At 43.9% G+C, this 27,655-nt stretch overlaps 1 protein-coding gene across 1 annotated transcript; it reads left to right on the forward strand.

The window, feature by feature from the left end:
* LOC123773918 (DNA damage-inducible transcript 4-like protein) lies at nt 1-27,655 on the forward strand. Its single transcript, XM_045767887.2, has 4 exons — nt 1-638; nt 21,801-21,987; nt 22,632-22,787; nt 24,519-27,655. Exons 1-4 carry the CDS (start codon nt 572-574, stop codon nt 24,595-24,597), a joined length of 489 nt encoding a protein of 162 aa, XP_045623843.1. The 5' UTR covers nt 1-571; the 3' UTR covers nt 24,598-27,655.

The raw sequence follows: 27,655 nt of genomic DNA on the forward strand, positions 1-27,655 counted from the left end.
CTTCACGTCCCCCTGGCTGCCTGTAGCCGTGGTGGCTGCCAAGGCCGCTTCACACACTCAGTGTCCCGGCAGCTCCAGCCACGGGCGGGTGTCATACCGTCCCGCGTAATCTCTCTCTCTTGTGGCTGCTCCGTCCTCCACCAGCTGCTCCGCTACCGTCAGATCCAACCTGCAATAACCGCGAGCGACTGCTTATCTAGCGTCGTTACCCCCTGCGCGCGCATTCCTCCGAAGGCCACCCGGCGGCGTGTGAAAGCCAGGAGCCCCGCGGTCAGGCAAGGTTGCTCTCACCATCCAAGACTCCATACAGGCGTCGTGGTTGTCGTCGGCACAGGACGACGGTAGTTGTGGCCACGCCAAGAAGGAATTCATCTTGAGCTCCGGCCCCAGGAAAGAGCAGCAGCTGGGAGTTAATCGTTCTAATTGAGGAAGGAACCCGTCCATCATCTGACCAAATCTGAGAGGAGAGACAACGACAAGGAATACAAAACCTGTATAATATCTTGGCCACGACTTGGAGGAGAATTATAAGGATCTTAAGGCAACTCAGGCTTTGGTCGCCGTCCCCACCATGGAGCGGCTACAGGTGATGAGGCCAAACTTGTATGATGTGCTGGGACCTCTCGACGCCCCAGACGGTGAGTACATCCCCCTCTCACATTATAATTATTATTATTATTAATATATATATATATATATATATATATATATATATATATATATATACATATATATATATATATATATATATATATATATATATATATATGTATATATATATATATATATATATTCTTTATATTTATATATATATATATTATATATATATATATATATATATATATATATATATATATATATATATATATATATATATATATATATATATATATATATATATATATATATATATATTCTTTCTTTTAAACATATGTTGTTAAATATGACTGAAAGGGCAAGATTAATTATTCTAACACGAATCTTCTCCGTATTTCTTACGTTTTTCTTCACTGTCGAGGGTAATTGAAAAATTAACTCTCCAAAGTTCATTTTCACATTTTTATTTATAGTCTGACGCCGGTGTTGACTTTTTGATGTGGAGATCAAAAAGTCAACACCAGCAATCAGCAGCCAATTAACACATAATTACATTCTACCCACTTCAAGATCCCGAACCAACACAGAAACAAGAAGATAAAATACACAATAATTCGTGTTCTGACTATGTACAATAATCTTAACCCAATGATTACCTATTGGTTTGTGTCATATCACCTCACACAAAAGCAAATATAAGCATGAAACGGCGTACATAAAAATTTGTCTTTGAAAATGTGAGAAGTCTTGCGAAACGCTTCTAGGCGTCAGACCATAAATATAAATGTGGAAATAAACTTTGGATAGTTAATTTTTCAATTACCTTCGACAGTGAAGAAAAACGTAAGAAATATTGAGAAGATGCGTGTTAGAATCATTAATCTTACCCTCTCGGTTAAATTCAACATGTGTTTACAAGAAAGACTGCTGCAAGAAAATATATATATATATATATATATATATATATATATATATATATATATATATATATATATATATATATATATATAATATATATATAATATGTATGTATGTTATATTTTTTTTTTTAGTCTTGTCCGCCCTTCGGCAGTGTCTCCATTCTCTCCTTTGATTTGATTGTTGCCGCCGGCGGCGGCTAGTTTATTGTGCACCCCATACCCATCCTGTGAGCGGTAGCGCAAAAAGTTTGAGAAGAGACCGAGGAAGCGGGAGGAAGACAAGAAGGAGAGAGCACTTGGCACCATTACTCCAGGGTCACAGTTTATTCTTCTGGCACAGTGCCAACAATAGAACGTCACCACAGAGAAAGAGAAAATGAGAGACAGGCAGACAGACATCCTACAATCCTACAATCATTAACACCATTAAATCAAACACAAATAACAGACTACAGCTCTACACCACTACTCATCACTTTCTATATTATAAACATTGCTCAACAAACCACTCAGTCAATCAACACCAATAATTAAATAATTCATCTAGGGAACAAGTGAACAGACAGTCGATCAACCACTAAATCTATTTAATATGTGAATTAACGTATCTCTTCAAGGTGTGTCAGAGTTGCCAACCTGATGGATCACATCTCGTGCCTTTATTAACCTGGCGGCTCCCAGGGCTGGCAAGTCGGTATACTTGGCAACAGTGGGCGTGGCTCGCGAATGTAAACTATTGAATTGCAGGTTTTATTATTGGAATTCTTTACTTAAATTAATATATTTGCATTTTTTGCGGGTTGACAACGCTAAGTCGGGACCTTCCGCTGGTTGACAACAAACAGGCGGCACATGCTGGCTAATGAATTGTAAATATAGAAGTGAAACTTTGTGCCCAAACTGGCCGCTTGGTGTAGCAAGCTCCGCCCCATCATCCCTGGCCCTATCCGCGTCTCTGGCCCTATCCCCGTCTCTGGCCTGCCCCCTCCTCTCTCAGTTTCTGTCCCTCCACAGGTTTCTTGGTCCTCTTTACTCTCTCCTCCATCATTTATGGCAATTATTTCTCTCGTCTCAGGCGGTCTTCTCCCTCACGCCCGTGTGACACTCAGGGAGGTCAACCCAGGTGACCTCAGACCTCCTGGAGAGTGTGTGGAGGAGTTTGCTTGGGTTTGCAAACATCTTAATACCAGTCAAAACATCATAATGGAATATTCCTTTGCTAAAGCCGTAGGTATCCTCACGGTCAATTTCCTGACCCCAAAGGTAGCCTCGCATTTGTCTCTGTCTGTCTGTCTGTCTGTCTGTCTCTCTGTCTCTCTCTCTGTCTGTCTCTCTCTCTTTCTCTATCACTCTCTCTCTCTCTCTCTCTCTCTCTCTCTCTCTCTCTCTCTCTCTCTCTCTCTCTCTCTCTCTCTCTCTCTCTCTCTCTCTCTCTCTGTACACACATAAGTACACACGCAGTGGTATAACACATAAGTGGTATATATACACATAAGTACACACACAGGTATATCTTCAGAGGGACATGACCAGGGACGAGATAGTACGGGCAGCAGACGCAAGGAAAAGGTGCAGGGAGAGGGAAGGGAGCCAGGGAACCTCAGCCTCCAAACCAGCAATCCCAGAGGGGAGTGGGGAACCCCAAACCAGCAACTCAGGAACCCCCAGAGAGGACTGCAACACCTCAGCCCACCACCCAATAGGACCTCCCTCCCTAACCCACAGCATAAACCCTTCCTTGCCCCTGCACAATGCCCATCATATCACCCAAATTCTCCCTCTCCCCTTACCCCAGTGGGGAGTGTGGGTGAAATTGGATATAAGAAAGTGAGCTTCAAGGTAATGTACTCAAACATTGATGGGATTACCAATTAGGCAAGTGACCTGGCAGAAAGGCGCAAGAAGAAAACCCTGGTGTAATAGGACGCACGGAAACAAAATTGTCAGGAGTCATAACAGATGCTGTGTTTCCAAAGGACTACTATATAGTAAGGAAAGAGAGGGAAGGGAGAGGAGGTGGAGGAGTGGCCCTGCTGATAAGGAGGACTGGAGTTTTGATGAGATGGAAATTCCGGGCTGTGACGGGTTCAGAGATTACATAACAGGAACTATAACAATGGGTGGACCTAAGATAATAGTGGCAGTCATTTGCAACCCTCACCTAAATGACAGAAGACCTAGACAGGAGTTTGATAGGAACAACATGGGAACCAATAATATAATAGAGAGAGCACCTTCAGTTGCCTGCAGGAATGGCTCAAGACTCTTAATCTTGGGCGATTTCAACCATGGAAAGATAGACTGGGAGAATGGGGACCCACATGGTGGTGCAGATACGTGGCGAGCTAAACTCTTGGAAGTGGCAACAAGGAACTTTCTGAGCCAGCATGTCAGGGAACCCACAAGAGTCAGAGGCAATGATGAACCAGCTAGACTCGATCTGGTATTCACCCTGAATGAGTCAGAAATAAGGGCAGTCAAAGTTGAAGCCCCCATAGGAATGAGTGACCACAGTGTACTGACTTTTGAGTACTTGGTGGAGGTAGGGATAACCTATCCAAGGATGGGAGTGGTGGGGAAAAGACTGAATTACCGAAGAGGAAAATATGACGAGATGAGGAACTTCCTCAGGGGAATACCATGGGAAACAGAACTTAGAGACAAGAATGTGCAGGTCATGATGGATTTTGTCACCCAAAAGTTCCAGAAAGCTGCAGACAGGTTTATCCCCGTCTAAAAGGAGAAAAACGAAAAACAACAGAAAAACCCATGGTTCAACCAGGAATGCAAGGTAGCGAAGCAACTGAGTAAAAGAACATGGAGAAACTACAGAAATAACAGAACACCGGAGAGCAGTGAGAGATACCAAAGGGCTAGAAATGAGTACCTCAGAGTGAGGAGGAAAGCAGGGAGACAGTATGAAAATGACATAGCGAGTAAAGCCAAGACCCAACCAAAGCTGCTCCACAGCCATATCAGAAGGAAAACAGCAGTGAAGGAACAAGTGATGAAATTGAAAAAAGGGGAGAACAGATACACAGAATGACAAGGAGGTGTGTGAAGAACTAAACAAGAGATTCCAGGAGGTCTTCACAATAGAACAAGGAGAAGCCCCTGCACTAAATGAGGAGGAGGCAAACCAAGCAACCTTGGAGGAATTTGACCTCACCAGTGATGAGGTCAAAAGGTGTCTGCTGGAGCTGGATGTGACAAAGGCTGTTGGGCCTGACAGAATCTCACCATGGATACTAAAGGAAGGTGCAGAAGCACTAAGTGTGCCACACTCTATGGTGTATAACAGGTCACGGGAAACAGGAGACCTACCAGAAAGTTGGAAGACAGCTTGCATAATCCCAATATACAAGAAGGGTGACAGGCAAGAGGCACTGAACTACAGGCCAGTTTCCCTAACTTGCATACCATGCAAGGTGATGGAGAAGATCGTGAGGAAAAGGCTCGTAGATCATCTGGAGGGAAATAACTTTGTAATACACCACCAACATGGGTTCAGGGATGGTAAATCGTGCCTCACAGGTCTAATAGAATTTTATGACCAGGCAACAAAAATTAGGCAGGAAATAGAAGGGTGGACCGAATGCATTTTCCTGGACTGCCAGAAAGCCTTTGACACAGTACCCCCATAAAAGGCTGTTCAAAAAGTTGGAGCAACAGGCAGGAGTAAAAGGGAAGGTGCTCCAGTGGATAAGGGAGTACTTAAGCAACAGGAAACAGCGAGTAACGGTGAGGAGGGATACATCAGAGTGGCGAGATGTCACCAGCGGAGTCCCACAGGGCTCAGTACTTGGACCCATCCTGTTTCTAATATATGTAAACGATCTTCCGGAGAGTAAAGACTCGTTCCTCTCAATGTTTGCTGATGATTCAAAAATTATGAGAAAAATCAACATGGATGAAGATAGACAGAGACTATAGGATGACCTGGACAAACTGGAGGAATGGTCTAGAAAATGGCTGCTAAAGATCAACTCAGGAAAGTGTAAGGTAATGAAATTAGGCGAAGGGAGCAGGAGGCTGAACACAAGGTACCATCTGGGAGGTGAAATCCTGCAGGAGTCAAATAGAGAGAAAGACCTGGGCGTTGATATCACACCGAACCTGTCCCCAGAGGCCCACATCAATAGGATATCATCAGCGACATATGCTAGACTGGCCAACATAAGAACTGCCTTTAGAAACTTGTGTAAGGAATCGTTCAGGACCCTGTATGCCACTTATGTCAGACCAATCCTGGAATATGCAGCTCCAGCCTGGAATCCATACCTAGTTAAACACAAAACAAAGTTAGAGAAGATTCAGCGGTATGTCACCAGGCTCGTCCCGGAACTGAGAGGAATGAGCTACGAGGAAAGGCTAAAGGAACTGAACCTCACGTCCCTGGAAAACAGAAAAGTAAGGGGAGACGTGATAACCACCTACAAAATTCTCAGGGGAATTGACAGGGTGGACAAAGACAAACTCTTCAGCACGGGTGGGACACGAACAAGGGGACACAGGTGGAAACTTAGTACCCAGATGAGCCACAGAGACGTTAGAAAGAATTTTTTCAGTGTTAGAGTAGTTAATAAATGGAATGCACTAGGAAGTGATGTGGTGGAGGCTGACTCCATACACAGTTTCAAATGTAGATATGATAGAGCCCAATAGGCTCAGGAATCTGTACACCAAGTGAATTGACAGTTGAGAGGCGGGACCAAAGAGCCAGAGCTCAACCCCCGCAAGCAGAACTAGGTGAGTACAACTATTTATGTCGGTACCCAACACTAAAGAGGAAGTGTGTGGCAGTAGCAGTAGAGGCACTAATAGTGCCAACAACACAAACAGATGGGCACAGTGCCATTTAGGGTACAGGACAGTCATTAGAATGTTAACATTAAACAACCCTAACGTGCGTGTGCTCTCTCTCTCTCTTTCTCTTCGGAGGCACATATAAACATGATAACATCAGCAGCATACTCAACACTAGCGAAAGTCTGGACATCATTCAGGAACCTTAATAATGAGACGTCTTACTGACTGTGCACCACGTACGTGAGACAGTCCTAGAGTATGCCGACCCATCGTGGAGCCTCACCTAAAGAAATATATATAAGGAAACTCGACAATGTTCAAACGTTTGCAACGAGGCTCGTCCCAGAATGGCGAGTGATATGATATGAAGAAAGACTGAATGAACTAGACCTGATATTGCTAGAAAAGTGCAGAGAGATGGGAGACATTATAGACTTCAAACTTTTAGTGTATTGACAGTGGAAAAAGAGGAAATGTTTTCAATGAATAACAATAAAACAAGATGGCATAAGCGGAAGCTAGAGACTCAGATGAGCATACATAATTAAAAAATATAGATGCAATAGTAAAAAGATCAGTTGTCATTACACTAGACAACATCGACGGGTAGAAAGGCAGAGGGAGGGTCCATGAGATAAAGCACGATGCCATAAGCACAAATAGGTGAGTACACACACACACACACACACACACACACACACACACACACACACACACACACACACACACACACACACACATTCAGAAACTTGTGTAAAGAATCATTCAGAACTTTGTATACCACATATGTCAGGCCAATCCTGGAGTATGCAGCCCCAGCATGGAGTCCATATCTAGTCAAGGATAAGACTAAACTGGAAAAGGTTCAAAGGTTTGCCACCAGACTAGTACCCGAGCTGAGAGGTATGAGCTACGAGAAGAGACTACGGGAATTAAACCTCACTTCGCTGGAAGACAGAAGAGTTAGGGGGGACATGATCACCACATTCAAGATTCTGAAGGGAATTGATAGGGTAGATAAAGACAGTCTATTTAACACAAGGGGAACACGCACAAGGGGACACAGGTGGAAACTGAGTGCCCAAATGAGCCACAGAGATATTAGAAAGAACTTTTTTAGTGTCAGAGTGGTTGACAAATGGAATGCATTAGGAAGTGATGTGGTGGAGGCTGACTCCATACACAGTTTCAAGTGTAGATATGATAGAGCCCGATAGGTTCAGGAATCTGTACACCTGTTGATTGACGGTTGAGAGGTGGGACCAAAGAACCAGAGCTCAACCCCCGCAAACACAACTAGGTGAGTACAACTAGATGAGTACACACACACACACACACACACACACACACACACACACACACACACAAACTGAGTGCCCAAATGAGCCACAGAGATATTAGAAAGAACTTTTTTAGTGTCAGAGTGGTTGACAAATGGAATGCATTAGGAAGTGATGTGGTGGAGGCTGACTCCATACACAGTTTCAAGTGTAGATATGATAGAGCCCAATAGGCTCAGGAACCTGTACACCTGTTGATTGACAGTTGAGAGGCGGGACCAAAGAGCCTGAGCTCAACCCCCGCAAGCACAACTAGGTGAGTACAACTAGGTGAGTACACACTCTCTCTTCTCTCTCTCTCTCTCTCTCTCTCTCTCTCTCTCTCTCTCTCTCTCTCTCTCTCTCTCTCTCTCTCTCTCTCTCTCTCTCTCTCTCTCTCTCTCTCTCTCTCTCTCTCTCTCTCTCTCTCTCTCTCACACACACATTCAGTTACTTGACAGTTGAGAGGCGGGACCAAAGAGCCAGAGCTCAACCCCCGCCAGCACAACTAGGTGAGTACACACAGATCACATCAATTAGAGTTTTTTGATAATCATATCAAAGTTTGGGCATCAAAAAAGGGGTAAACCACAGGGGAGGGTGTTGAATATGTTGTTGTGACGGACCTAAGGGTGGCTTTGTGCCACGATGCTATAGCCTGGTGACCCTTGCGCCATCTCCCCGCCGCTCCAGTGGGTTGCTCTAAGGCTATTGAACTCTAGAGGGGCCGGGTGGGGATGGGGGGGGAGTGATGGGGGAACGAGGGGTGACTGGGAAGGGATGGGGAGTCCATGCCTGTGGGAGATGGGGGTGACGGGGCGTGTGGGAGAGGGGAAGGGGATGAGGGCTTGGGGGGGATGTGGGAGGGGGTGTCAGGGGAGTTGGGGGGGGGGGGGGGTCGGAAGTAGAGTGGGGAATGTGAGAAGAGAGGGTGGGGGTGTGGGAGGAGTTGCTGCACGTAACTATGTGTCGTTACTCTTAGTCTTGTTGAGACAGACAGACAGACAGACAGACAGACAGAGTGAGTGGGAAGTAAGGTTAGGAGTTCATAGGAGCAGATGTAGAACAATCCTGCAAATGTTGAAGAACTGAATCGTAAAAGCCACATAAATACTGCTTCCAATTACAAGTTATTTTTGGGAGGACGCAACGACCCCTTTAATGGGCGCCTAGTGTATGAGTGAGGCAGGGACACCAGCCACTAGAGTGCCTACAGAGAGCCACCAAAGTGCCAAGTGCTGGAGGCGAGAAACCCCACTGAACTACAGACCTGACTAGAGAATGGTCCAGGACGGACCGAAACGTCGTCGTCCCTTCACCTTCTAGTGTGTGGTCTGGTCACCATACAGACCTGCGACACTAATAACTATCCCCTACACGCTTCAAGAGACTGACACGAAGAATGCTGCAGCTCTTGGCAGGCCGTCTCTTCTCCCAACATGGGGAAATATCTAGTGATCAATGGCAATAAAACATTGCTAAAGCAAGGGGAAGGAAAGGTCACGAATCTTGCTCAAATGTCAGAAAAACATTCGACATTCGACAAGAAAACAAAGCAAGTGATGTCAAGAGCACCATGGGAGTCAATGCTATGGTTATTTCTGTTATTATGTGTTCTACTTGATACGTGACCACGGAAATCCCCGTTTACAGCTGATGGATGGTCGACGAAAAGATTTGTAACACAGAAGGACTGTGAAGGACCACAAAGAACACGGGTCGAGCTTTGGAGATGACTAAGAACATAAACAGTTGATCCTAACACACAGAAAAAATAAACTTATGAAGACAAACAGGATCAAGAAGGCCACATAAACAGTACCGTTGAAGGAGAGACAACTTCAAGAATCAGAGGCGAATACTCTGGGTTTGGTAAACCCCCAAACATGTCGCCAGAGACACACTTCACCACCGTGACGTCTTCAACACATACATGACCACCATGTGTCCAGAGCGCCTCTAGGAAATTTGACTAAGAAGTATTCAGAAATGTTAACAGACCTTCACCTGAAGGCCTACAACTTACTAGGACCCACCTTCAATACTACAGCCGTGTCTAGTATCCCCCCGCTTGCAAAAAGGCCAAAATCTAACTCCAAACACCTCAATATTCACTATAGCTACGTTCCGTTCCGTAACTGAGAAGACCCAACTACACCCGAACTGGACTTCATTATGCTAGAGAAAAGATGCGATACGGATGTGATAAAAATGGCAACAAATAATAAAGGAAGTCTAGAAAGTAATCAAATAAGCAATTATCAATATGAGAAACAAAAGAAGAACAAATCAGTGAATTTGTTCGCTGGTACAATGTGGTTGCAGCTGGCAATCCCAATCATTATGGACGAAAAGGAGGTGGCCGCAGGAGAGAATCAGTAATAGCGAGAATTCGTCATGGATACAAATATCCATAGAGATTCGGAATGGAAACAACAGTTGAGCAGAGGAGTCGCAGAATCTGTGATGAGAGTGACGGACACCGCCTTGACCACTACCTGAGAGAATGTGAACATCTAAGAGTCATTATAAATATGTGTAGAATAATAAACCCCACATTGTTTTGAGTTAGGAAAACAGTACTTGTCAAATATAGATGCTGTTCTTAAAAGATTCCCCCATTATGTACCCGCAAGATAACGTAAGAACAACCCAGTGGGTTTTCTTCCCATTGGGGAGTGTTGTACATGCTGCTGTAGCGGTGTGTTCACTCACAGGACGAGTGACGCTGCCCAATACTGTCACTATGGCGGTGTGTCCACTCAGGATGAGTGGCGCTGCCCAATACTGTCACTATGGCGGTGTGTCCACTCACAGGACGAGTGACGCTGCCCAATACTGTTGTTACCTATCGTACGTTACGGCTCGTGATCCTACAGCAGCCAAACTTTAATAAGTCTAGGGATACGACACAACTGCTGTTCTCAATAGCGAATCACCAGTATAACCCCTTAAGAGGTAATGAGCACAAAATAGAATCTTCATTTAGGACTGAAGAATAGATACACAATATGATAGCTATATATTCAAAACAGTATAATATAAAAACACAGATGGTAAAGTTAACTTATAGAATATGATTGTATAGTCATGGCACAATATATATAATAGTAATTATGGCAACAAATGAATAATAACAGACTTATCTCCCACTTGTTACTCCTCCTAGTTCCCCGAAGCTACTGAACTCTCGCTCTGTCGCCACCCACATTCTCACCTCCCGTCTGCCTCATCCCAGGATGAGGGATGGAAACTAAGGACTTTTTAATATTATAAACTAATTGAACAACCACTTGTTCTCAAAACACATAAGACTGCAAGTTACATATAATAGTTGCTTACAAAATATATAAGTATAATGACACCTGTTTAATTACAGTATATAAAACAATTCTAACTAAAATAAAGTGACATCTGGAACTCCCAAACTGAACAGGTCCAGCTTTCCCGTATCAATCAAGTAATAGACGTGTGCAGAGACAACCGCTCTCCTGTCCACTGACGCTGCCAAACCACACGACAATTTACCCAAAACACAATGTGTGTACATATACATGCAATGATAAAATAAAATAATATTTATTTTAAATTTATATACGTATTCTGCTAGGAGTACGTAACACTTCCACCTCCAAGAAAAAAAATGCAATAGATTGAAAATCAATGGCATTTTTTCAAAGTAAAATGTATGACACTTGAGATTTATGGTATTAATTACACCAAACATGTATAAGTAATTAGAACACATCTCTGGACAAAAATGAAAACACTCCAAATATAGTCTTACAGGAAACTCAGAAATTTCAGTCTTATGACTATGTTCTACATTTGTGTCACTGGAGTATGCAAATTTATCTCTCCAAGGTACTATCTCATTTATTTCACTTTGTTTTAGATCATATTTCACACACCTATCTACAACAGTATCATTAGTAGCATGAATAGAATTGTCAATAAAGGTAGCTGCTTTCACACAGTTATCATGGCAATTTTGCTTTTCATATGTTTCTACTATTTCTTCAAGATCAGTTTCATTTTTCCATGTGATTCCTTTTCCACATGGTGAATTTTCCCAAGACAGCCTCGATTTTCCATTACTCCCTTTTTCTGGAGCTGAACTGCTTAATTGAAGCAGGCTGTATGTTGAGTTGAGTTGGGACTTCTCCTGGGTATGCTCTGACACAGACATCTGCTCATCACTCTTGATCCTCTGTGGAACACATACTCTCGCCCAATGGATACTAAAATTAGAGAAAGTAGCATTAAACCTCACAATTATGCATAAGACTTTCCCATTCATAGAACCTTCCAAAACACAAGACACCGACTTATCAAACCTTTGACCTTCCAACCAAGAAATACAACCCAAGACAAGTGCAAAGACTACCTGATCGAACTGACTCAGATGATCCATAAGGAACACAGAAATCAATTGCCTCATAACTCTGTCATAACGATCAGTGAAAGAAAACAGGCATATGCCTAGGCACCATATCTCAATCATAACTCTCAAAACGAGTTCACACCCTCTGATGGTGAACTTGAACACAACACACACGTTCATCAACCGTCTAGTCTTCCAAGAGACTAAATAAAACATGCCGAAAACGTTACAACCTTCACCATCACTTCCCAAGTGATTTACGTCTGATGACAACCAATCAACCAAGAGGTTTAAGGGTCTGAACATCTTGAAGATGAACAGCAGATTACCTGGAAAACGCCCAAGGACAATCTGAAACCCTTCACAATAATTAACTCTAGGTAGGATAACCTTATCCTCCAACTTGAATTGCACACCTGGAGCCTCAAACATCTGCTCCCCAGTATGATTTAATCTTTCACCCACAATATGACTCTGAAAGTCAACTCCAATATGACTCTGAAAGTCATCACCACACTTAAGTGGAACATACACTCTTAACACTCGTGCATCAAAATTAACTGGATCTGAATATAGAGACACTGCTCTAGCATAACTCACCACTTCCTCAGAACTGGATGCACAACCTACTTGAGTAAACTCTCTCTGCTTCACCACAAGGCTTGACAAAGATGTCCCACAGTCCATTACTTCACAAGAAAATGGCTCCTGCAGAATAAAAGTAGATTTCAACATCCTACACACACTCTGACTCAATGTACCCAATGAGAAATACTTACTCCACATAGAATAAGAATCACAACTCCGCAACTTAGATCCAAATGCTACTTTACCACTCTTAATGATTTTACCAAAATTTCCTCCCATGACTTCTGGAGCTGCTTGGAGTACTGTCTGCTCACAATCAACAATATAACTACCAAGCTGGGTCACATCCTCACAGACAACTGAAGAGGGAGGCTCAATGGGTCTCCATCTACTCAACAGAAGCTGATCCTCTGGCTGCTTTCCCACACTCTCCAAAACTGGATCTACAGTACAGACTGTCTCCTTGCTTCTCTCTGAAATCTTAGGGTCAGTTCTACTCAAAGCACATAAATGAAGGGAATCTGAAGCGAGCGGGCAAGTAACAGGTAGTTTGACCTCCTCCCCTATTATATCACCTTGACTAGGGTGAGGCGGGGCCTCCACAACGGACTTACTCTCGACAACTGATTCTAAACTTGGAGTGAGCGGGAATACTTCTGCCAACCCGACATCTTGTCCTAAACCATTCACTTGGCTAGAATACAGAGTCGTGGCTTTTAAGTTTCTCTCAACTCCTGGCACAACGTTCGTAGTGAGCGGGCAAGACAATGGTACATGGACATCCTTTCCCAATTTATTGGAATAAAGCAGAGTCATAGTATCAGGCTTACTCTCAACAACTGAATCGGCCACACAGGAATCTGGAACAACCACATCCCACTTCTCCACTGAAGGGGTACTGGTTACTGGAACAAAGGCTTGAGTAACAACATCAGAACTGACAACTGGATTTATATTAGTACTGACATCAGCACAGGTAGAATGGACAAAACCATCTTCTACAACAGGTTCCTTCATAGAACTAACTTCAGCACAGGCAGAATAAACATGGTCTGCAACTGGCTGTTTACACAAACGGGGATCATTCTCGCCCACAACATGATTTATGGCCACATCATTACCCAATATAACATCCACACCTGGGATGGGCAACTGTGTACTAACACCCACAGTGCATAAACGTGGTGTAATGGTGGATCTGAAATTAATATCTATTAGAGGTACAGTTTTACATCCTGCAACACTCTGAAGAACAACAAACTTTCCAGTATCTCTCTTTTCAACATCAGAAAGAATATTGGATGAAATTATGGTTTGGGAAGCACCTGTATCACGAAGAATAACCACTGGCTTCCACTTTCCATTAATACACAAGACTTCACCTGAAGACATATATGGTGAATACTGTTTCACCCAATTGGGGTTTACAGTTACATGTTTATTAGTAAATTTATTTTGCACACCTCTGCAATAAATGAGACCAGTTGGTCGTAACTCAGGGTGCAATATAAAACATGAATGAATTCCATGGCCTTTTCTCTTACAATGGGAACAGGACCTTACAGTGGACACACTGGTAGAAACAACTGTAGGTTTAGAAATAACCTTATTATTATTTGACATTCCTGACAATGCAGTAGCAGGATTAGGTTTTGTAAGAGAAGAGCTCATGGGAGTAACTGGAGTACTAGGACTGGATGGATTCTGATAAGGAGTTCGGTGAGCATTATAATTTACTCTACGACTAAACTTAGGTGAAGTGGCCGTAAACGGGGCCTTAGTCAGCAACTCATGCTCATCCGCGAGCTTTGACAGCTCATCAATGTCTGTTACATTCTTTTGTTCTGCCATAAAAGTAGACAACTGGTCTGGGAGACATGACAATACTTCTTCCATTATAAGATTCTTTAAAGCATCAAAATCAGTGACTGGAAGTGACTTTAACCATCTGTTACAAAATTTCGTCTTCTGACGAGTAAAATCTGCTATTGTCTGATCACTTGTCCTCCTTAGATTTCTGAACTTTTGCCTGTGTGCCTCTGGATTTAGTTGATAAGCATTTAAGATGCTTTTCTTTACAAAGTCATAATCAAAGCTATGAGCGTCAGGTAGGGATGTGAAAACCTCCTGACTACGCCCCTTGAATTGAGACTGCATAATGGCTACCCACTGATCCCTTGGCCAGTTCATACTGATGGCAATTTTATAAAAATGTGCAAAGAAAACCTCAGGATCTTCCTCATTGAACTTGGGCAACTCTATATACTTATTCATCCTGATGGGATTATTATCACTATTTGTTGAAACATTACTAGTATTTCCATGCCCAGCTGCCATACGCTGTGATTCAAGCCTGAAGTTAGTGTCAGCCATTTGTTGTTGAATCTCTAATTGCCTAGTTTGTTCCTCGGCTTGTTGCTTCTTTGTGGCTTCAAGTTGCAACTCAATTAAACCTCTCTGGTTTTGTGCCGCAATTTCTAAACGCCTAGTCTCTAGCTCCCTTTGCTGAGCTTCAGCCTCTAATATTTGCTGTTGCTGTTGAGCTTCAATCTCTCTTTGACGAGCTTCAGCCTCTAATATTTTCTGTTCTTTTTGAGCTTCAAGCTCTAATTGGCGAGCTTCTAACTCAAGACGCTTTAACGTCATCTGATCACTCGACTCCTCTCTTAACTCCTCTAGAATTTCTTCACCTAAATCCCCATTCTCAACAAAATGCGTCACAATGACTTTCAATATTTGGGCTTTAACCATTCTATTGCTGGCGGTCAAATCCAAATGATTTGCCATTTGTATTAACTCAGTCTTTTTAAGGTTCTGAATCCCTTCAAAGTCTGGGTGAGCCACCAACGCTGCAACTTTCTCCTCCATCGTTACTAACACTTGGCACTTGATTCACAAAAATAATTAACACAATGGCACTGCACTACACTTCACTGTAAAATTGTCACCACACTGAAAATTCGCTTGGCCTCACTGCACAAACAAAATATATAGGATGACTTACCTCAAAATCGTGAAACGTTGTTACTTGACACACAGGAAGGCTTGCTTGGCACATGGAATAGTTCTTAAGAAACACACAGAGACACTTGACACACTGGTACCTAGGAAGGCAAGGTTAGATTAGCATAGTTAAGTTAAAAATGGGACAATATTTCCCGGCACAGGCCCCCATAACTCTTTGTTACCTATCGTACGTTACGGCTCGTGATCCTACAGCAGCCAAACTTTAATAAGTCTAGGGATACGACACAACTGCTGTTCTCAATAGCGAATCACCAGTATAACCCCTTAAGAGGTAATGAGCACAAAATAGAATCTTCATTTAGGACTGAAGAATAGATACACAATATGATAGCTATATATTCAAAACAGTATAATATAAAAACACAGATGGTAAAGTTAACTTATAGAATATGATTGTATAGTCATGGCACAATATATATAATAGTAATTATGGCAACAAATGAATAATAACAGACTTATCTCCCACTTGTTACTCCTCCTAGTTCCCCGAAGCTACTGAACTCTCGCTCTGTCGCCACCCACATTCTCACCTCCCGTCTGCCTCATCCCAGGATGAGGGATGGAAACTAAGGACTTTTTAATATTATAAACTAATTGAACAACCACTTGTTCTCAAAACACATAAGACTGCAAGTTACATATAATAGTTGCTTACAAAATATATAAGTATAATGACACCTGTTTAATTACAGTATATAAAACAATTCTAACTAAAATAAAGTGACATCTGGAACTCCCAAACTGAACAGGTCCAGCTTTCCCGTATCAATCAAGTAATAGACGTGTGCAGAGACAACCGCTCTCCTGTCCACTGACGCTGCCAAACCACACGACAATTTACCCAAAACACAATGTGTGTACATATACATGCAATGATAAAATAAAATAATATTTATTTTAAATTTATATACGTATTCTGCTAGGAGTACGTAACAACTGTCACTATGGCGGTGTGTCCACTCAGGATGAGTGGCGCTGCCCAATACTGTCACTATGGCGGTGTGTCCACTCACAGGACGAGTGACGCTGCCCAATACTGTCACTATGGCGGTGTGTCCACTCACAGGATGAGTGACGCTGCCCAATACTGTCACTATGGCGGTGTGTCCACTCACAGGATGAGTGGCGCTGCCCAATACTGTCACTATGGCGGTGTGTCCACTCACAGGATGAGTGGCGCTGCCCAATACTGTCACTATGGGGGTGTGTCCACTCACAGGACGAGTGACGCTGCCCAATACTGTCACTATGGCAGTGTGTCCACTCACAGGATGAGTGACGCCGCCCAATAATGTCACTATGGCGGTGTGTCCACTCACAGGATGAGTGGCGCTGCCCAGTACTGTCACTATGGCGGTGTGTCCACTCACAGGACGAGTGGCGCTGCCCAATACTGTCACTATGGCGGTGTGTCCACTCACAGGATGAGTGGCGCTGCCCAATACTGTCACTATGGCGGTGTGTCCACTCACAGGATGAGTGGCGCTGCCCAGTAAACTCACCCCTCGGGGCAAAATATTAATTTTAAGTACAATTATTGGTCACGTTTGGAGCCCAGGCACACAAGTGAACCACACATGTGTCACCAAGGGTATAACCACACATGTCACACATGGGTGTGTGTGTGTAAAATAGGTGCATGTGTAGCAGGTGAATACACACAAAACTACTCTTCCCCGCTAGGCTTTTTAACTAGGCTGTGCACTCAGTTGTAAACACGCAATGGCCACGGCCACCTTCTGGTGTCTCCCTCTGGTGGTGTATCCTCACTACATCTGCCTCATTCTGGCTCAAGATGAGATCTAACCTTGAAGGAGCATATTACGTCCTTTGAACAGCCTCTTTGATATGTTGCCTCAAGAGGTTTCTCTGTTTAAATCCTCATCAGGAATACATGTCAGTAATCCCTTAGTGTGAATGTTCTCAAGTCTAGATAAATTGGAAACAGGTTTTTATGCTGGGTAGAAGAGTAAGGACATTTAGAACTCACATTAGGCAACATAACTACAGTATCTGCGGTGTAGTTAGTTATGCAATGGTTTGCTTGCTCGCGCAAGCGATCATAGAAATTGTCTTTGCATTTGCCAGTATTTTTGTTGTGAATTTCACTCTCCTCTAGAAAAAAAAAAGTTATTTGTAGCAGTTTGAGTAAACACTCAATAAATTGTCATTTCAATGAATAAATCACGGCCCTTGTGGATTTATTCATATGATATATCATGCTATTGGGATTTCTGTGTGTATATTGTTATTTCAGTCTTGCTGGTCGCATGTATATGTATAAATTTGATTGGTAACAAAAACACACACACACACACACACGTCAAAGGACGTAATTAGGTAATTAGGTGAGTACACACATATACACTCACTGTATTTATCTGGAGCTGGTGGCCGAGCGGACAGCACGCTGCACACGTGATCCTGTGGTCCCGGGTTCGATCCCAGGCGCCGGCGAGAAACGATGGACAGAGTTTCTTTCACCCTATGCCCCTGTTACCTAGCAGTAAATAGGTACCTAGGAGTTAGTCAGCTGTCACAGGCTGCTTCCTGGGGTGTGTGTGGTGTGAAAAAAAGTAGTTAATAAAAATTTGATTGACAGTTGAGAGGCGGGCCGAAAGAGCAAAGCAAAACACAACTAGGTGAATACATTAGGTAGTGATGTGGTGGAGGCTGACTCCATACACAGTTTCAAGTGTAGATATGATAGAGCCCAGTAGGCTCAGGAATCTGTACACCAGTTGATTGACAGTTGAGAGGCGGGACCAAAGAGCCAGAGCTCAACCCCCGCAAGCACAACTAGGTGAACACACACACACACACACACACACACACACACACACACACACACACACACACTCGCTCAAAACAAGAGACGATGTGATAATGTGTGTATCAAACCCCTTTCACCGAGCACGTAAGTCAACGACCGACCCGTCCTCGCCCAGGGCCCGCCTGGCGCCACCTTCCTCCTCGGTACTTGCTGGGGTACCACATACATGGAGTCCTGTAGCTGACATCTGGGGAAGAGTACATGTATTATAATCCCCCTTCCCACATCCCCCCTTCCCATATCCTCCTCTCCCACATCCCCCCCTCTCCCTCAACCTCCCCCCCATACATCACAGCTCCTAACACCACACGGGCTCACCATAGCCCGTGCTACTTGGAACTTTTTGTTCCAGGTAGTGAATCTACCACAACAACCACACATCCTAACACCAGATTGCCTTGATCAGGCGAGGCAGTGGGGCCCGCCCTAGGAACCACCAGTCACACAAAGAATAGTGTAGGTGTGATTTGTGTCAGTTCTTTGGCTGTTTCTTAGTGTGGTAGTGTTGGTGGGGTGTAATAGGGGGGTAGTGTTGGTGTTGAGAGGGTGGTGGTGGAAAAGGGGGGGTTGTGGTGGTGGTGGTGGTCATGTTTGTTGAATGGTAGTGGGTGTGGAGGTGGAAGCACTGGTGGTGATGATAAGGGGGGAAGGGGTTGTGGTGATAAGGGGGGGGTGTGGTAGTGGTAAAGGGTAGTGGTGGGTATAGGTTGTGTCGAGGGTTGTACCAATAGTGACGATAGCTATGTTGGTTGGGGGGGGACTTATAAATTGTAGCATAGTTCTATAATAGGTTAGCAGCTTCTACCACACGACTAATTTGGTGCAATAACTTCTAGCAAGGTGTTCTGTCCAGCCACTTGGACTGGTCAATACAGCTTGTCCAGCCACTTGGACTGGTCAATACAGCTTGTCCAGTCTCCTGGATTGGTCAGTACAGCTTGTCCAGCCACTTGGACTGGTCTTTACAGTTTGTCCAGCCACTTGGACTGGTCAATACAGCTTGTCCAGCCACTTGGACTGGACTTTACAGCTTGTCCAGCCACTTGGACTGGCCAATACAGCTTGTCCAGCCACTTGGACTGGTCAATACAGCTTGCCCAGCCACTTGGACTGGTCAATACAGCTTGTCCAGCCACTTGGACTGGTCAATACAGCTTGTCCAGCCACTTGGACTGGTCAATACAGCTCCGGCTTCGTGTCTCACAGGTGGGAAGTCTCAGAGAACCTTCAATGTTTTGTGTAGTGAAGTCTTCAGATCCGCTCTTCTTCCTCGGCTCCAGAAAGCTATACAGGGAGGTCTGAGGACATACATGGAGGGCTGAGGTCATATATGGAGGGCTGAGGACACACATGGAGGGCTGAGGACACACATGGAGGGCTGAGGACATACATGGAGGGCTGAGGACACACATGGAGGGCTGAGGACACACATGGAGGACTGAGGACACACATGGAGGGCTGAGGACACACATGGAGGGCTGAGGACACACACGGAGGGCTGAGGACACACATGGAGGGCTGAGGACACACATGGAGGGCTGAGGACACACATGGAGAGCTGAGGACACACATGGAGGGCTGAGGACACACATGGAGGGCTGAGGACACACATGGAGGGCTGAGGACACACATGGAGGGCTGAGTACATGTTTTCTAAGACAGGGAGCCACGCCATCCAGAAATACCAGTGACGCAATTTCCTAAAAATTAGTCTCCCTTACAGTGGATCCCTTGCTACGTGTGTGGTGTGTGTGACGTCAGCTAGGGGCTTTCACTCTGTATCTATATCTATCATTCCTGATAGCTCTGTATCTATATCTATCTCTCCTGATAGCTCTGTCTCTCCCTCCCTCATTTGTTATATTTTTAGCCCTTAGGGGTTAGGGGTGCTATAACCATCCCTCTGTTAACTGGATCTTGTCTATCCCTGGCGTTAGTAGGTCATGCGCATGTGCTTGATATAGTACATATATAGCTTGATATAGATATAGTTCAAACACATGTGTTTGAACATCCGGCATCTCTTCCCCTTATACACCTGTTCATGGACTAGGTCGCCTGAATTCAAGAGGGGGGAACAGCATACCAAAGATCTCATTCTGACCCCAATGGTGATTTTTTTAACACTGCCTGCTGGATACACCTTTGATAAATATTCTAAAAACAAAAATGTCTAAAAAAGGACATTTTCTGCTATTCATATTTTGGTTGTAGTATCATAAAACAATCTCCCCATAGCTTCAAAGGAGTTCTTAGACCCCCGCCGCTTTCTTAAAGCAAATGGGTAACTATTATATGTTTTAATATTTCACACCATTAAGTTCCTTTCATACGCCAATGGTAGACTTTTATATTTGTTATAAGAGAAACAGAGACAGATTATAAATCAGAGACAGACAGTCAGCGACAGACAGACAGAAAGAGAAAGAGACACACAAACAGAGAGAGAGCAAACAGACAGATAGCCCTACAGAGACAGTCGACCAGGGTGAAGAGACAGACAGGAAGATCAACATAAAACAGAGACAGACAGAGATAAGGAGAGGAGGAAGGAGAAGGGGTTATTTGATGAGAGAGAAAGAGGAAGAGATGAGGAGGAGGAGACAAGTGAGAGAGGAGAAATATGAGAGGGGGGGAGGATAGAAAGTTGAAGAGAATGGGAAAAAGGGTAGAGTGGAATAGAGGAAAAGAGAGGGTGAAGAAGACAGGCGAAGGGTGAGAGGCGAGAAAGTTAGAGAAGAGGGTGATGGGAGGAGATAGGGAGGGGGTAGGGAAAGATATAAGAAAGGGGGGCTATTGGTTAGGGGGAGAGAGAGAGAGGGAGAGAGAGAGAGAGAGAGAGAGAGAGAGAGAGAGAGAGAGAGAGAGAGAGAGAGAGAGAGAGAGAGAGAGAGAGAGAGAGAGAGAGAGAGAGAGAGAGAGAGAGAGAGAGAGAGAGAGGGAGAGAGAGAGAGAGAGAGAGAGAGAGAGGGAGAGAGAGAGAGACCTGGGAGCTGCCGGATATCCCTTCTTAGTAATAAATAACTTTATTTATTTATTTATTAGTGGAGAACATTTAATGTTCTCCAGTCTCTCATGTGATATTGTTCTGTGTCCCTGTATTAATGACAAGATGGTTTGTTCCCCCTGTTAACGGAACATATTGTTCTTCCTGTTAAACGTATAATGCTGTTCACCTTCATGCTATACAAGTTGTTCTTCTACTTCTTCACGGTCCATATTGTTCTACTTCTTAATGGACCATAGTGTTCTTCAACCTGTTAACGCTACATCTTGTCCTTCAATCTGTTAACGGTACACGTTGTTCTTCTTCCTGTTAACAGATATGGAGGCGTTTGAGGTGGAGGGAGAGGCAGCAGCGCGGGTCAGCCTGGTGGAGCAGCTGACGGAGGAGGTCAGGAGTCGGGCTGACGCCCTGGGCTGTGGAGAAGTCGTGGTACCTCAAGCCCTCACAGACCAGGTCACAGCCCAGGTCCTGCGGCTTGCTGACTCCGAGCCTTGTGGGCTAAGGTAAGACTGAGTGTGGCTGTGGGTGTGGGTGTAGGTGAGAGTGTGGGTGTGGGTATGGGTGGGCGAGAGTGTGGGTGTGGGTGGGCGAGGGGGTAGAGGTGTAACAGAAATGGTTTTATTTAGTAATTCACTAATAAGAATGGAGTCAAGTCACACAGGAAATGGCAGATGCCAAGTTGACTGCAGTCTCAATAATAGACTGCTCACACCTTAGTGTCAACGTTGCTCGTGACCCAGAGGTCAAGCAAGGCCTTGTAGGTGACCTGGCCACTGTCCTAAGTGGCTAATTGCAAGCGGCTTGCTGTACTATCCCCCCCCCCCATCAAACGAGCAGCCGGTCTTGGTGTGATAGCGGTACAGCTCTTCAATCTATCGCTGGTGGGCGAAGCCTTAGCAGCTTTGGATAGGCTGAGAATAGATTCAGGAGACAAAGGGTCCTCAAGTTCCTATCTCCCTCACCCTACTCCTATTGCCCATTACATTCACGTTGATATATGTTAAGTAATGGATGAAACAAAAGACAATCCGATTTGTTTAACCATCATGACAGTATGTACAAATAAAATGTCAATCTTGAATTTGTGAATGATTGCCTCAGAGGTGGGATCATTCCCCCTACTCACTGCCCCACTCTCCCCCAACAGAGGGGGGGTGTTGCATGTGCACTACGACGACGGCCAGCAGAGGTGTGGTCTTGCTCGAGTGGTACTCGACCCCACCATGCCCAACACCTTCCAGCTCCACCTCACACTCTCTCCAGACACCACCACCTGGTATCACAAGATGGCCAGAATTATCAAGTCAGTACCTTACTATATCTATTTACGTATATGAATATGTGCAACAATGATCACAAAAACACTGATCCAAGTATGCAGAAAAACCACATGTGAAAAAAATAGAGAATGCTTAACGCGTTTTCGGCTAATTCGCCTTCATCAGAGCAGAGTAGAATCATTTCTTCTCTGCTCTGATGAAGGCGAATTAGCCGGAAACGCGTTAACCATTCTATATTTTTCACATGTGGGTTTTCTGCATATTAATGTGTATTTATGTAAGCATTATGTCCCAGTCCAAGGATAGGGGATGGGGGGGGGAGGGGTTGTTAAGTGGACCCCAACTTTATAAACAGTTACACAAATTAATGATAAATTACAACAGAATAAAGAACCACCTTTACTACCGATAACTAAGAGGCGTTGCCCAGGAGCTGCAACAATTTCATCCTTCAAACCTCTCTAGGTGTATATGGCACTATAGGGGCGTAATGTTGACCAGACCACACACTACAAGGTGAAGGGACGACGACGTTTCGGTCCGTCCTGGACCATTCTCTAGTCGATTGTCAATGGACTTGAGAATGGTCCAGGACGGACCGAAACGTCGTCGTCCCTTCACCTTCAAGTGTGTGGTCTGGTCAACATACTTTAGCCACGTTATTGTGACTCGTCGCCTACATAGGGGCGTAAGCCACCGGGTCAGAGTAACAAGAGTGCCAGAACTGTTGACCTCTGGGGTCACCAGTGCCAGGGAGGGGGGGGGGGAGCCTCCAGACTGGCACCCTGTACACCACACCATGCTAGCATTAACAAGTACCTTGGTTAACGACACTATTACTGGTCGAGACTATGTTAATAATTAATTTTTTTTATAATAATTATATTTCTTAATGTAGGATGTATTTTTATATAATTTTACTATTATGAATTATAATAATGAGAAAATCCGTAGCAGCAGTGATGAGGGTTCGAACCTGTTCGGTGGGTGTCCCCAGGCACACGCCCTAGTCAACCAGGCCACGACATGTATTGTAACTTGGAGCTCTACTGAACCCACGAGGGTTTTCTGAGGCTTCCACTGAAGCCGAACCAGGATTTTCACACAATCCCTCCTCCTCCCCATGCACTCTGGCTCTGTCATCCAGGAATTGCAACATCCAGGTTGCAATCTTTTTGACCATGTCGTGGTCTAGTTGACTAGGGCGTGTGCTTGGGAACACCCACCACACAAGTTCGAACCCTCATCACGGCACCTACGGAGTTTCTCATTGACTCATCACGTTAGTGTGATTACTCTCTCTATATAATAATAATAATAATAATAATAATAATAATAATAATAATAATAATAATAATAATAATAATAATAATAATAATTATTATTATTATTATTATTATTAGTATTACTAAAACATGAATACATTCATATTACTATTTTTTCGTTATACATGTAACAGTCACGTAAACAAACATACAATTATTCATACATACATATACATTCAAACCAACATACACTCATATATATGTACCAAAATACAATAAAATAATCAGAAAATACAATACGTTACATGTGTCCCAGACCAAACATAACATAAGCTGCCACATCCTAGACTAGACAAATATACGATCTAAACCAAAGTGAACACGAACGAACTTTGTTTAATCGTTCAGTGTACGATGCGACCACACCCCCCTATGATTTGCCCACACCCCATTTCGTATAACTGACTATTATCCTTGTGGCTTCCTCAGGCCTCTTCGCAAGTCCAGTCCCCTCCTCCTCAGCACCACCTTCAAGCTGCACAAAGTGAGACTCTACCCGGAGGAGTGACCACCTCAGCTCTTCCTCGGCTACCTAAGATATTGCTTGTGTCACAGCTGCTAGCTTCTCTTGTGGCGTCGGTGTGCCGGGGACCGTCAGTCAGTCAGTCAGTCAGTCAGTAGGCGTTTGATATGGCGTCTCCCGCAGGCCACAGTGTGGGCGACTCGCTAGGTAGACTGGTTGGAGACCAGGGGGGGGGGCCGCATACAGGTTATGTGTTGGACTGTTTGAGGCTGAGCCTCTCGTTAAAGCCCTTTGTACGCGTTAGAATTAAGACACTCATCAAAACTACGAGCAGACCTGAATCATCCTAATCATTCGCACTTGTGTAAGGTATCTTTGTCAGCTGCGGTAGCGTTATAATCATGTACTCTCGCTCTCCTGACTCCAGGGGCCAGATTCACGAAAGCACTTATGCAAGCACTTACGAACCTGTACATCTTTTCTCAATCTTTGGCGGTTTTGTTTACTGTTATTAAACAGTTAATGAGCTGCGAAGCACCAGGAGGCTGTTTATAACAATAACAACAGTTGATTGGGAAATTTTCATGCTTGTAAACTGTTTAATAAATGTAAACAAAGCCGTCAAAGATTGAGGAAAGATGTACACGTTCGTAAATGCTTGCGTAAGTACTTTCGTGAATCTAGCCCCCCTGGCCCCTTGCTGGGGTGCTGATCCCCACTTGATATACACTATCACACCCTCCCTCGGGCACAGGTTATTGACACTTGAGATTGTTATGAGTATATCTGAAGGGAAAAAGGCTATATCTAGAGATAATATCAGCTACACTATCCCTATATAGTCTTTTCTGGCTGGTACAGGTATAAGAACACAAGAAACAATAAGCTGCAGAAGATTGTCGACTTCTCAAGTCGACAATCGACTTGAGAATGGTCCAGGACGGACCGAAACGTCGTCGTCCCTTCAACTTCTAGTGTGTGGCCTGGTCAACATACTTCAGCCACGTTATTGTTACTCATCGCCTGCAAGCTGCAGAAGGCCTGTTGGCTTATACTACACAGCTGCTACTTATTCTCACCTAAACTCATGCATCTATATGTCTAGTCTACGCTTGAAACAATCCATCGAACCCACGCCTGTTATGTTATTCCGACATTGAACAGTATCTACCTGGGAAACATTGCACAGTTAGATAGGCTGCAATGTTCACTAATAATAACTAAGTGAGGACAAAAACAGACCAAACCAAAAGAGAGATATTGTCTCACCCAACACACGTGTTTATATACAACCAACTGGAAAAAAATCATTAGGGGAAAAATGGATGTACCTTTGGCAAGCCACCGGCTTCCTGTCCCCGTCGAGAGAGAGAGACAGGGAGAGACGTGGAGGTCCTCTGGTAAATATACAAATTCATAGTCTCTAATGGCCTCTAGATAACTAAACGACCCGGCGATGATAACTAAACGACCCGGCGATGATAACTAAACGACCCAGCGATGATAACGAAACGGCCCGGCGATGATAACTAAACGACCCGGCGATGATAACTCGGTTAACAAGGTCGATGTCAGATAACCTGCAAGGCGGTACCTTTATCCAGCTTCCCACCAGGACATGACCTCAGCACCCTCCTTCCTGGCGTCCAGGTACCAGCAGTTCGAGTGCCCTCGCCGGCCTAAACAGGAACGAAACCTCTGGATCATCCCAGGATCGGCCCTTATAGGGATCACACGATTCACACTGCAGCTAAATATCCCAACAGCGACAGCTTATTTTCAACTCGAAACGGAGAACAGAATTTCGAAAAAAAGGAAAGGATTGATGAACTAAGAGATGAACTAAAAGGAAGAGAAGCGATATGATGACCATGATTAGTTATAAGATATGGCATAGAACTATCGTGCCCAGGACGAGAGCAAAACAAGATACATTACCTTATCTCTACTGGTTTCCAGAAAAACAAGCAAGAGGCTAAACACTTCCTGCGAATTCTGCTCTCCCAAATGTACTTCCAGGGAAAGTGAGTAGGGGTCCAGGTCACGATTTCCTGGAGCAGAAAGAAGCAAGAGAGAAACTAACGTTTTTCAATGTTCCGCGAACTCTCTCGTTCCTGGAATGGCTGAAATCTAGTTTCTGCCCTGGAAAATTTTTCTCTCTCTTCTCCGTTCAGAAGTTTATTCAATTCAATAAAACCTTTGACTAAAAAAAATGTATAGTAATAAGGTTCTCCTGAAAATAGTATTTTTCGGACTATTTTCATTGACGTCCTTTTGCTGAAGAACGCTTCATTTATCATTGGAAAAGAGCAATAGAGACTACAGGTGCACTACAAGCTCTGGTTGGCCTTGTGACTGCCTGTAGACTCTTAAAACTATCGGGTGTACTTAAGGTCCACCACATTTTTAGTTCACTAGGGCAGTCAGGTATGAGTTAAACCCAGAAGTCTTACCTGGAATTAGCCCTAAATAAAACTTACCAAATACCTGGAGCTTAAATTAGAACTCGAACTTTAAATGACTTATCAAGTTCTCTGGATCTTATCTGTGCAACTACCTGGAACTTAGGCTACCTGGAACTTAGGCTACCTGGAACAAAACCATTACATGGATTTAGACAGGAAGTGAGTTAAGCTGGAATTTGGTGGCAATGAGTCAGGTGATGAATGTCTCCCAGTGAATAAAGTCCCCTAGGGAGTATGTGAATACACTATACTTGGTGTATGTTGAAGAGGGGGAGGGGTGTATGTTGTATTAGCTTATTATGCCTGGTATACGCCCAATAAGTGTATGGGTATAGTATATATACCTTGTGTATGTCTGGGGGGGGGGGAAAGGGGAGGGAGAAGTGAGGGTTATATTATTATATTATGCCTGTTGTATGCTGAAAGTGTATGAATATACTATATTATTATTATGAATTATACTTAGTGTATGTCGGGGCTCTGCCTGTATAATACACTAACTTTGCATTAAGGCATCCTCTCTTGTATATCGATGTTATTTAATATGCACATCAAATATTTTATTTACCAAAAATACAGAAACACTAAAATTTGAATTATATCTATATATAAATATATAAATATATACATATCTAATA

The sequence above is a fragment of the Procambarus clarkii genome, chromosome 91, assembly GCF_040958095.1.
Source record: "Procambarus clarkii isolate CNS0578487 chromosome 91, FALCON_Pclarkii_2.0, whole genome shotgun sequence".
Lineage (NCBI taxonomy): Eukaryota > Metazoa > Arthropoda > Malacostraca > Decapoda > Cambaridae > Procambarus > Procambarus clarkii.

What these genes read in the sequence shown, in the direction of transcription:
- LOC123773918 (XM_045767887.2), top strand. Translation starts at nt 572, where the DNA reads ATGGAGCGGCTACAGGTGATGAGGCCAAACTTGTATGATGTGCTGGGA. An exon ending in TCCGAGCCTTGTGGGCTAAG is followed by an intron (nt 21,988 to 22,631) that starts GTAAGACTGAGT and finishes CTCCCCCAACAG; the next exon opens with AGGGGGGGTGTTGCATGTGC. An exon ending in AAGATGGCCAGAATTATCAA is followed by an intron (nt 22,788 to 24,518) that starts GTCAGTACCTTA and finishes TGGCTTCCTCAG; the next exon opens with GCCTCTTCGCAAGTCCAGTC.